This window comes from Rissa tridactyla, chromosome 7, assembly GCF_028500815.1.
Source record: "Rissa tridactyla isolate bRisTri1 chromosome 7, bRisTri1.patW.cur.20221130, whole genome shotgun sequence".
NCBI classification, from domain to species: Eukaryota; Metazoa; Chordata; class Aves; order Charadriiformes; family Laridae; genus Rissa; species Rissa tridactyla.
Window position 1 is genome coordinate 36,456,036 of NC_071472.1, and position 12,216 is coordinate 36,468,251.

The 12,216-nt window shown below is 39.8% G+C and overlaps 1 protein-coding gene across 5 annotated transcripts in view; it reads right to left on the minus strand.

Annotated features, from left to right (window-relative positions):
- The window catches only part of MYO1B (myosin IB), a 115,008-nt gene that overhangs the window by 40,644 nt on the left and 62,148 nt on the right, over positions 1-12,216 (minus strand). For all 5 annotated transcript variants that reach the window (XM_054208472.1, XM_054208475.1, XM_054208473.1 and 2 more), the window contains exons 8-13: positions 3,599-3,697; positions 3,141-3,244; positions 2,115-2,262; positions 1,720-1,838; positions 857-943; positions 468-533 (exon numbers count right to left, since the gene is read on the minus strand). In XM_054208472.1, coding sequence (XP_054064447.1) covers positions 468-533; positions 857-943; positions 1,720-1,838; positions 2,115-2,262; positions 3,141-3,244; positions 3,599-3,697 — 623 coding nt within the window. The remainder of the gene's footprint in view (positions 1-467; positions 534-856; positions 944-1,719; positions 1,839-2,114; positions 2,263-3,140; positions 3,245-3,598; positions 3,698-12,216) is intronic.

The following is a 12,216-nucleotide window of genomic DNA, read 5'->3' on the forward strand; positions in this document are numbered from 1 at the left end:
TCGTTAGCTAGGAATCGGTACAGAATATTTATTTAAGTGAACCAAGATGAAATGGAATATAATTCCTTATTTAATTTTGACAGGAAAAAAATGTATAGTTTTTGTTGTGTTTTTTAAAAGATAGAAAGCTCGTTCAAAGGCATCCACAAAATGCCTCAGGGCAGAACAGACATTGCCAGAATTTCTCTTATGCTCAGAACGTATGTCACAACAAAATATATTTAGTTTACCCATCATAAATATTTATTTACCTATGGTGTAAAAACACAAGTTGGGCTTTCATAAATTTTTGTCTCATTTGCCAGACATGCTAAGACACCTCTTTTTGGCTTACTTTTCTAGCATGTCTTTGTCAGAAATGACACACTTGATTCAAATTACGTGTTCTGATTACACATTTATAAACTACTCTATTGAGTTTTAATAACAGCTCTCACGTTCGATACTTACTATTATAAAGGTCTTACCTCAAAAATTTCAAAGCCGTAGATGTCCAGCACCCCCATTACCTTCTTTCTCACTTTTGTTTGTGCCTTTAAAAAAAATTAAACCTTGAGTCAGTCATGTGTACATTTCATACTTGGGAATCAAGAAAACCCTCTCGTAAGTAGGGTGTCAAATTCTGTAAACTAAAATGTTAAGTATGGTTTCCCAAAATACACTTCACATGGCTATTTTCATAAGCTGAAAAACAGAGCAGACAGCAATTTGTTGAGCTGTGATACAGTTATTCACCTGTACCGTTTCTAACACTGTACAACCATGAAAAACAAAATTGGCAAATAAGGTTTTACTGTCCACTTTAATTTAAAGGATTCCTATTGATTTTTCTTTTCCAGGCACAAAACAACAATACCTTAATGCTCTCATTGATTCTGGTAACAAGCCAAGAAAACAGTCGACTGTACAAATTCTTTGCCAAAGCATCACGGGCGTAATAAGCCTAAACAGAAGAAAGAAGAAAAATGTTATAAATGCCGGGCTAATCCCAAACTTTTTACGTGACTGCCATATCTTAAAGGTGCTATGAAGAGAGCGAGAACGGCTCAGGCAGCAGTGCCTCTGCCAGACCAGGGGTGCCAGCATGCTGGGGCAGCATTGGCTGCTTGCCGGTGCATCCCTCTGCCTTCCAGGCTGCAGGCGAGCTGGAACAGCAGCCACAATCAGGGCGCTCCGACTCCCTTCCTGCTCATCTATTTATCCTCTAAAGACTCACATCCCCCATCCTAATCCTCAGGGGATTCCGTAGTCCTAGAGGGACTTGAGCAGCTGTGGTTAGGGAAATGACATTCCTGCTAGCCTGAGCTGATGAGACACAGGTGGCAATCCCACTGGCTCTGCAGCGTTACAGAAACATAAGCTGGCAGCAGCAGTTTTGCAGCAGCCTGGGGCATACGACTCACATGAAATTACACCAGTTGCTCTAAATGAGAACCGTCTGCCACAATACTTTCAACATGCGTTTTGTGCAGAACTGGTCCATTTTATCATTTTCTGCAAGATTTTCCTATCCTTTTGAGGTAATTCACACCTAAAAGCAAAACATCCAGTATATTTGAACACTTAGAAACAGCTGAAGAAAAAACACACTTATGTTAATGATATACTTTATTCAGTACAGCCTACTGCAGTTTCTATTTGGGCAGTTATGGTTTTGTCTTGTAGAATAAACAGCCATTTAAAACGTTCCTTTCCTTTAAAATCAGAACCTCCTTTTACCTGAGCCACATTTAGTGTTGTTGAAACTTTCTCTTGCTTGGCTTCAACCGTCCGGAAGCTGAAAGCTCTTTCCAATACAGACTGGTCTATACCCGTCAACTCGCAGATTTCCTTGAGTTCTAGCATGAAAAAGAACAGTGTAAATATAATGAATCCTTTTGTACCATTGCTTTTTCTTTGTCCAAACTCTTAGCTTTTAAGTAGTTCAGTACTTTCCCAAAACAGGTTTTCTTCAACAGAAGTGTCCCCCCATCCACACTCTCCCCCGGCTACCCTGCCAAACAAAGTTGTTAAAAATATGCACCGCATAAGGAAACAGTTATTAGTTTTGAAAGCACTTTCTATTTAGTTATTTATTTATATGTTTTTTCCTCATGTCATTAACCTCATCTTACCATTTTTATCTTTGATTTTACTTTCATCTAAGCCGTTCACACGAGATTCAGGCTTAAATTCAATATTTCCCAATTTCAGAACGGCTGCCACCACTTCAAAAACAGACTGTGTTTCATGATCCATAAAACCAACAATCTGCATTGCATTCTGTAAAGGGGACAGGTAAAATTATGAGATAAAAGAATCTACATTTAAACAGCTCATGCTTGCAAAATTCACCATTTATCTGTATTAGCATAAATTAGAAATGTTTTATAAACACTTTTTGCTACAAAAAGAACATGATATAATTACTATGCTTAGGTAAGTAAGATTCTTAATATAAAAGGCAGGTTAAAGAAGATCTGGTAGTTAAGCTGGCACGTCAGTCCAGTCTGCTTCCAGGATTCATTCAGTTTATGAGTTTTTAAAATGCAGTACTATTTTTTAACCACTAAATTTAGTTTATAACCCAATGCAATTTTTCACAGTCAAACAAACAGGAACTGCTGTCTTCTCAGTCCACTCTGTTGTTCTAAAAGCAAGTAACTTTTTGAATCTAAATTTGTATACACTGGGTAACGGGGTCCCGTATTCTTCCTGTACTTCCTCGAGTACAATCAAGCAAAAACATCACGGCAAATCAAGTTGAGAACGTCCCAAGCCCTGTTTCTCTTTCACGTTGCTCAGCATCACCTGGTTCACGAAGCTCAGGCACTGTCATTACAAGCAACTACACAATATAACCTTTTCCATGATCTGATCAAGGAGCCTGGACTTCTGGACTTGGGGGTTTTTCCCCCCCTCCCCTTTTTTTTTTTTTGTATTCCCACTAGAATACTCCAGATATTTGGTTCTTTTTATTTTCCAGTTGAAGCCAAGCTTCCCCGCGTAAACATGCTATACCCTAGCACGAACAGCGTGGAGCACTCTGAAAATTACTTGGAAAAGATGGCCCTCTGCTCATGCCAGACCAAGGGCATAAGATCTCTGCGTTACTGTTGAGCCCTTTTGCGGTTTGCACCCAAGCCCCTGCTACTTCTTACCCTAACTGTCCTGAAGTTTGCAGCATCATCCACTCCATTCACTTTGGCAGAATCAAGACCTAGGTAGTTGTATCTGCTGAAGTCTCGCTCCAGTTTGAGTTTGCCTAATAAATCAAATAAAAATACAGTTAGTAACAGCATACTTGTTAGTAGCTCTTTTATCCCAGAACCAGTATTGTCAAGAACTGTTATTAGCAGGATTAAGTTTTCTTTAAGAATATTTTAATTACAAGCCTTCTGAATAAGAATAGGCTTTCTCCTTTGTTTATAATACATTGCAAAGCCAATTCTGACTCAGATATTTGGATAATACCAAACCATATACTTTATTATTGCCGCCACCAATAATTTCAAAAATGAATCAATATCACATTTCCCACAAAAGATGATGTGGGTGGAACAGCGCATTAAATGTAAAGAAGATTCATAACTGAAAATGGCACGAGGGCAACACTCACAGAGGAAGTCTTCCGAGGCACCGGACAGTATCTGATAGAAAATGTGAAAGTTTCTTTCACCTCTTGGCTGCTTAACAACACGAGACTTCTCTAGCAGATCTAAACAAACAAACAAAATCTCCCAGGTCAGTGAAAGGTTGTTGGTGCAAAACACTAATATCAATGTAATCCCCCATCGTTTTTTTATTTCATTGCTTCATATCACCATCATCAAATTAGAAGATGATAAATGGCAGGCACAAACCATTTCACCATGTATTGAATTAGTACATATTTCTCAAATAAGTTATTTGAGCAAGCTATAAGCCCAGTACACTTCTGAAAGCTGCAGTTTGTGAGCTGCAAAGAAAACTCAGGTCAGGGAGGCAACGTGCTCAAAAGCCGTCATCCAATATACAGTACAACCACAAAATGAAGATTTGGTAAGAATGATTGCGTGGGCGAAGGTTTGAAAAGAACTGAAATGTTAAAAGGCTAGGCACATGAATAATGGGTAAATGAAAGGGGGAAGCCAAATAAAGGAAGAATTTAAACTGAATAATCACATAGCACTTTGTGATCCTCAGGTGCATCAGACTATGAAATAATTCCCAATGGACCGACAGAAGCTCCACCATAAGACATTTAAAGTGAAATGGAAAAGCAGTGCTTTGAAAAGCATCACTGCACCGATTGAGTAGTTTAACAAGAAGGTTGCTTTGTCCACCACCATTAGTGATGGGAACATCTCTAAGCCTTAACAATGAGGGTGGGAATCCGGGCAGACAGCAGAAGCGAACTGACTTGTAACACGTCGCAATGTTTCAGACTCTACATCATGTTTACTATGGAGGTGACGATAAAATGGTTGTCCCGCCTGTGCTCCTCTGAAACGCTGGGGCCCCCAGCACATCAGGAGAGGAGAGAGGGATCCAATAAGAGAACCTCTTATTGGACAGGTATCGGTGTCGCTCGCTGCCTTTGTACAAAAAACATGTTATTCCTTCTTATCTCAGTGGCACACAAGGGCTCCACACCATTTTTCCAGATAGCAAACCAACAGTTCCCAGTATACAGTCGTGTCTTCAGCGACACGAAGACAGAGACATTTAGTGCCTCGTTCCAAGTACGCAGCAAAGGAGCTCCCGCACGCACCGACCACTACGTACCCACCACAGCTCGCTCTGACTGGGGTTAAGATCTCTCTAAGCTCTGCCCATGCAAGAAGAAAGCCCCAAAGGGGAAATTACCACAGCTTGGATGTCACTCTTCAGAAGAGCTGCCACAAAGTTGAGATCAGGTTTTACAAAGGCAAAACACACAGAACACCAATCCATTGAAGGACATGTGGGGTTGCTAAACACTCCCCCTGCCTGACTACTGTAATACCCGATGCGTACCCTACTATACCTTTCCTCAAATTTCCATTTCTGCTGAAACCAAGCCTGTTTAGCCTTAGCAATCCGGTCAGTTGGAGGCGGTGCTTCGTGCAGCCACCTTTGCGCTGCAGACCCCCCCTCTAGCCCCACCACGGAGGACCAGCCGAGGAGAGGGTGTCTCTGCTCCGGGCTGCAGCCCCCGGGCTCCACCAGCTTTCCGGCATGCCAGGGCTCACCCCAGAGGGAGCATCTGCCCTGGGGTTTGCTGGCTGAACCGAGGAGCAAGGAGGAGTGCAACAGAGTGTGTTCAGATTTTGCCTAGCTCCAGGCAGCGTGTTGCGCCTGTGTTACCCACTGTAATTACCTAAGCTTACACCCCTTTCTCGTGGAATAGGCCAATGGCAACAATGACAAAATTCAGACAGTATTATTAATCTTCTGGTTGCCATAGGACAAGTTTCAAATATTTTACACACCACCTGAACTATCTTATTCCATAAACACGCAGTTGCCCGAGAGAAGAACTGTAGCGAGTGCAGCAGGCGACAGTGCACAATGCTCCCAATGACCAGAGCATCTGACAGGGTGAAGGCCCTATGAAGACGAATAACTCTTCACCACTGAATGGGTTGTGTGACCAGGTCAGAACTTCATCCTTGTTTGAACAGACAATTGTGGTTTTTTTAACTCCATAACCCCCACAGTCTCTTTCCTCCCGTGGTGGCCCTGCGTCAGCACCAGGCAGTTTTGCGCAGGCCGGATGACAAAGTACAGATATACGCAAACAAGTGGCTGTCCCATATTGTCAGCAGCTCATCTTTACATCAGGATTACAGATTCCCACTTTTGTTTTTTCCTTTTTATTGTCTCTTTTTTTTCTTTTCAGATGACTAACATCTGCCGTTTGACGCTACGTCAGAGGGTGCAGGTCTCACCAGCAGCCTGGCATGCACCCTCTCTACCTTCTCAGTTCACCTAAGGTTGGGGCTCCCCTCCTTGAGGTCCAAACTCGGAGTCATCCTGTACCTAAATAACTTGATCCTCTCTAATTTTACATTCGTAACTCCAAGGGAGAGGCTGGTCCACCATCCGAGTGTTAACACTTGGGCTGAGAAAGGCAAGGTGAGCGCCAGGCGGTTCGGAGTCACGCTGGCTGTGAAGGTTCTCCAGTGAAGTGTTGGAACGAATCACAGCCAAATTTCATCTCAAAGAAATAAACAACTTCAGCTCCCGCAGTGGGTACACACACTTCAGGAAATGGCTGTGTTTTCAAAGGATATCGAAGCAATGCAGTTTGTGAAGCGGTTTGGCTTATTTGGGTTTAAAAATATTCTATATATAAATTTACTCAAACGCTGCCACAAAAGCTCATCTACATAACCTGGCAAAATATTACATGTAAACCTTCTTCTAATTACATGCATGCCTTCAGCAGATTTAACAGTTTCTCAAGCATATGTCAAATGAGCTATGTTAGACGGATAACTAACTTCGATTTTTCACTGCAGTTTATCTTATTTATACCTTTTTAGAAGAAAGGAGGTTAACTAATTAAGTTGGCTTTCCAAAGTCCCAATATTCCATATTCTGTCAGCCTTCGTAATTGAGGAAAAAGGCTCCAGAAAGCAGCTACCGACAGAAAATCAGGCATTTACCTTAAAGCAGCTGTTACCAATTCTTTTTAAAGCTGTATTCATTCTCTGCTTTTTTTCTTTTATGCCCACATGCAGACTGAAATCAGACGGGTAGAAAAGATCCAGACCATCTGTCCTACTCTTAAGAAAACCTTCCCTTTGTTTGCCCTAATTAGCATTTTAATAAATCAACCAAATATATTTTCCTTAAAGCAACTACTGCACAACCAGTAACTTTTGTGTTAACTCTCGCATGATTACAAATTCTGCGGATTGAACAGTCAAAAGAGAAGACACAAAGATGCACATCAGGTTTCTGCACGCACCCACTTGGTAATTCTGTTTACAGTGCCATGTGTGGACAGGTGGTGCCTATCTATATGAAAACCCACACAAGCAAAAACCCCAAAACTCTATGCATGTTACATTTTTTTATATAGTCTATATAAATTATGTATAGGGGCTACACAGCATTATCTAGTGAGAACATACAGAACTACACATGGTGTACTTAAGGACTGGGTATTCTTCCTGCATTATCTAACAATGCTCCTGCTTGAACTGAAGCACTTAACATGTTGTGTGTATCAAAGCAACTGTAAAAATCAAATTGCTTTGGAAAGGTCCAACCTGGAAACACTTCTTAAATCATATTGTTTGAATATTCATCAATTCAGATCACTCAAAATCCAGCTACATTCCACAGGTTCTGACTAATTGCCGTTCCTAGATAACACTGGTTTAAATGCAAGAGATCTGTGTAAGCATCCATCCTGCTAAACCACTCAATATGGAGAAAAAAAAAAAAAAAAAAGGAAAAATGATGCTGAACACTCCTGTCAACTCTAATGTACAAATTTACAGGATTTCCTTTTGGTTACTTGACCCATGAACTTGATTCAATCCAGAAAAATTTAGGAACTTTGTATTTCTCAAAATGTAGTAGAAATTGAATGAACATTCAAGAAAGGAATAAGTAAACACTGCAAACAAAAAATGACACTACCTGGGTACATTCTGAAAAACCTAGGAAAAGTTTGGTTTAGTCATATTCTTTTCAGCAGGCCATGACCAAGGACCTTTTTAGCTATTCAGCCCAAGTTACAGAACATTTTCTAGTCACGGAAGCTTATCTCTACACCCACGTGATGTTAAATTATGTTTTCTGTTTTCCTACCTTGATCGTTCAGCTGTCATAAAACAAAAAAGGCACCAGTGAAAAAGAAAATACAGTAGTCATTTCTCAGGAACTTTTTCACATTATTCCCACCAAGTTTATATTAATGTTCTCTTGAATGAAATGACTCATAATTGTATCAAACAAAAACTACTATGTGGGCAGTATGTGCAGTGAAAATACAATGGTTGCACATTTTAAGAGTGTTAAATCCTCATTACTCAAGTAATAAATGATGTTTAAAATTGTGCTAATCAAAATGTTTCATATTGTTTGGTTGGGGTTTTTTTTAACACTTCCTAATTTAGGCAAGGCAATTGCCTAAATGGTGGCAACTGTGCTAACTAGAACACCAAGGGAGATGTCGCAACAGTTAAGATTAAAAATAAATCAACAAGAATGAGTATCTCTTTCCATAATGTCTAATTGTAAAATCTGTGTAATATTTCCCTGAGCAAAGGAGATCGCTAACAGCAATCACATAACTAAAATCAACAGCCGGGTTGATGATTTCTCAGTGAGTGGGTAATTACTTTTGTCTTTTAAAACGAACAAACAAGTTGTAAAGAAGAACGAGTTGTAAACTTATCACTATCACTTCGGTAATTTAAAAAAAGTTGTTGCTTTCAATAAACATCATAGATTTCTTTCATGTTATTGTTGGAAAAAATGGCAAAACGAGGCCCTTTTTTAATCCCTTGTTATTTGCACTCTAAGTACACTGTGCCAGTTAAAAACGGCTTTTCAAAAGCAGGCATTACATACACTGTACTTCACCTGCACCACTGTTGTCTTCTCGTTAATCATTAAATCACTGAAGGGCTCAGGCAGATTAGTAAAGATCCCCTAATGCTAAAAAGCTAGGTATCTTTCAGCAGGAAATCCCAGGGGAAACGTGAAAATTTAAGACTTATTAAATATTAAAGAGACAGAATATTTAAGACATTAAATATTCTGGGAAAACTACTGTAAGATCTCTACTTTTGAAAAGGCCTAAACAACTGCAATGATGAAACATTTTGGACTGTATTATGCAAAACCATTTCAACCATAAAATTTAGTGTACACAAAACCGGTCACAAAACTAACGAAGCAAGTGCGCACGCAAACGTCACCTGGAATACAAAACAGATGCAGCATCTGTGCATCAAGAGTCATTATTTTAGAGCTGTACAAGTTATTGCAATTAGCACCTATCCCTTTTTAAAACGAACACACCCATTTTTACATGAAATACATATTATTCGATAACTACAGAAGAATAGCCGTTTCTTTTCTGCTTTTCTCCTGCTTCCATCCCCACTACCATGGTAGTTACAATAAACGGAAAACTAACAATAGTACTGATGGTTTCTGTAATTTATTTCCACAGTATTATACCCAGGTGAAAAAAGTTAATTACCCAATATTCCAACTGTCTTTCTTGACAAGTGCTCTGGAAAAAGCGTGTAAGCGCTGGCAAGAGTGTTCACTGCAACAGCAGCAGCTGTAAACACCCCACGGGAGGACAGGAAGAGCAGATACACCTCATACTCAATTCAGTGAGAGAAAATGTAAATGCAATTTACCTGTCTGTAAATGCATTTTAGAGCCACGGCATAACTGTGAGCAGGGTTTGTTACAAAACAGTGATGGGATATCTACAGTCACAGGCGAGAATACAGCAAGGATTTAGTGTTCAGGAGAGCTCACAAGAGTAATTTGGGCTTCCTAACCCCACACAGGTCAATCAGGTCCGCTTGTGAATGGATGGGCTGGTTGTTAGCTTGCACTGGGGCTGTGCACCTCACCTTACACAGATTGCAGCATCTCCCACACATTAGGAAAACGGGCTGGGACCTTCACAGAAAACTAACAAAAAGGGAGGATTCAAACGACTCAGGCTTACCACATACCTCCTCTTCTCAGCCCTTATTCACCCTTCTGCTCGCCCCCACGTCTCACTTGCTGCTGACGTAGGACCAAACAAGTACAACACATGCTACCTGAGATCATTTTTCTTTTGTAGTCTAACAGGAAGAAATTCCTGACTCAAGTAATATACTTAAAGATCGTATAAATCACATTCATCTCAAATTTTCCACTCTCAGTTTCTTTTTATGACTGTACATCATGATATAGCAATATGTCAAATACCTTACAAATCAGTGCACTGAGAAGCTGCGAGCAGCTATGTAATATAACGAGTCTATTATGTATTTTACACTGTCCAAACGTAAAATTGTCTTCAATTTGGGAACATACCGGTTCACTGCAATGAACCATTCACTGCACTGAATGGAACATACCATTCACTGCAAACTGGACAGGAGAGACATGCAGTATGCACTGCCATGATAATTTCACCCTCTAGCTCCATCCTGTGAAAGGTTCACTTGCAGGTTAACCCCTGTCATTAAGAAGTAAGAGCTCATTGAAAGACACCAGAGAATGGCCCGAGAGAAGGTCACCATAGCATCAGCCGCTACACGAAGGGTGACAGGCAGATTGATTAGCCTTTCACAGAGCTTCATAGCATTTTAGAGTAGGACAGACCAGACCATTTCAAAACAAGACGTTTAAAGCTAATGGGTCGCTGCTTATCTTTACCAGTCTGATAAAATCCGTCACTTGTTTTCATTACCCTTTTTGCCACCAAAATAAGCTAGATGTTCAACGTGGCTGCTTACAGCCACTCATAGTAGGAAATACAGCTTAGTGACATAGGCTGTGATCCAAAAAGCCCACGAACTTCATTGGTGTTTGGAAATCAAGCTCATCAGATACAACTATTAAAGTTCAATCAAAATACTATTATATCATCTTCACATCCTGTTAACACCAAACCAACAGATGGTCAGAAAGCAAAGAATATTTATGAATAAACTAACCATACTTTTCTTTTTAAGGATCAGAAACTTCAGCACTATTTGATTTCCTACTTAATGAATTAAGAAGACAAATCCTAAATTTGACTAAAACCAGAGTAAAAGGTAAGTGGCATAAAAGAATTTCAGGCCCTGATATTCCCAGAGTGGTGATACCTCACAACAGAAATATTTCTGTTGCAATGCAATGCTGCAGACGTGTGGAAAAGATCTAAGGCAGGAAAACAAACTTGCTTCAAAACTGTACAGAATTCAAACTCTGTTTAAAGAGAGATGGATGGACTATCAAATGTTGCAAACTTTAAATCAAAGATGAGATACATTAACACTCAGCTACGGGAACTCAGTATTTACTTGTGACGTACCCTGTGTCAAGTATGGGGTGTTTCATAGTTCAACAAGTAACATCTTTTCCACAACAGGGCTTACAGATAAGATCTTCATTTTCAAATTTAAATTCATCTTCTTCCTATTACATATTTATTAAATGTGAGAAGACAGGGAGCATGCCTAAAATAGGCATCTTTTAGGAAGATCTAAAAATATGGCCGCCCTTGATTACATATGTCATCACATCATTATAATTACATGAAATGTTATAATTACAACATGCAAAGATTTATAAGGCAGATAAACTATAGACTAACTATTTGGATCGCCTTTTGGTATGACACAATATTTTAATTAGATGACTCAGCAGAGCACTTTCAAAGACAAACTGTTGAGTGTCCGCTCTACAAAGCAGGGTTCGTTTTAAGTATCTATTTTGAATGTGAAATAAAAAGAAACAAACAACACAGCTAGCCTGCTAGAATCTCTTTGTTCTCATTTAATTATTGACGAATACACTGAGTATGTTTGGCCTCTAATTTCATTGACTACCCAATGTCAAATTTAATAGATAGCCATAAACACTTAAATAGTGACTGCTTTGAGTGTCAAGATCTACTCTGTCACAAAAATCATGCTCTTGCAGGCACGGTTCCAAAAGGTGACCTGGTCCAGAAAAAACGTTTGCCCTATGAAAAAAACCAAAGCCTATATTTACGCATAAAATTCTTCACAATGTTTTAAAATGCTTATGTTATATATGGAGAGTTCGGTTCACCTTGGATGGATTCTCATTATTTCACAACCAGTAAAATGCCAATGGAGTCAAAAGTCAGTCTTTAGAAACAGCGATGAATTTGGCTGAGTGCGAAAAGAGGTCAAGGCGAGATCAGTGACACCTAGTCACTCGCTGCCCTCCTCCATCCCTTTTCAAAAATAAGAAAAGCAAACAAACAGAGCTTTATATAGCACAGAAGAGCAATTTCTTTTAAAAGCTGCATTTAAACTCTCGAAAGGAAAGCAAGTCAAAGCATCCTGGGCTGGCATTCAGTTCCCAGCCTCTCTCTTCCCCACAGAGTGATGGTTAGAATTTCTGAATCGCTCTATGTTTCATAGCACAACAACATACGTCCAGTTACAACCTCCGAGGCCACCCCTGTCTCCCTAAACTCGAAAGCTGTTCATCCTCTCTCATAATAAGTCTTTTCCTACACCGTGAGGTATGTTAAAATTAGTATGGCACGCTTTGATT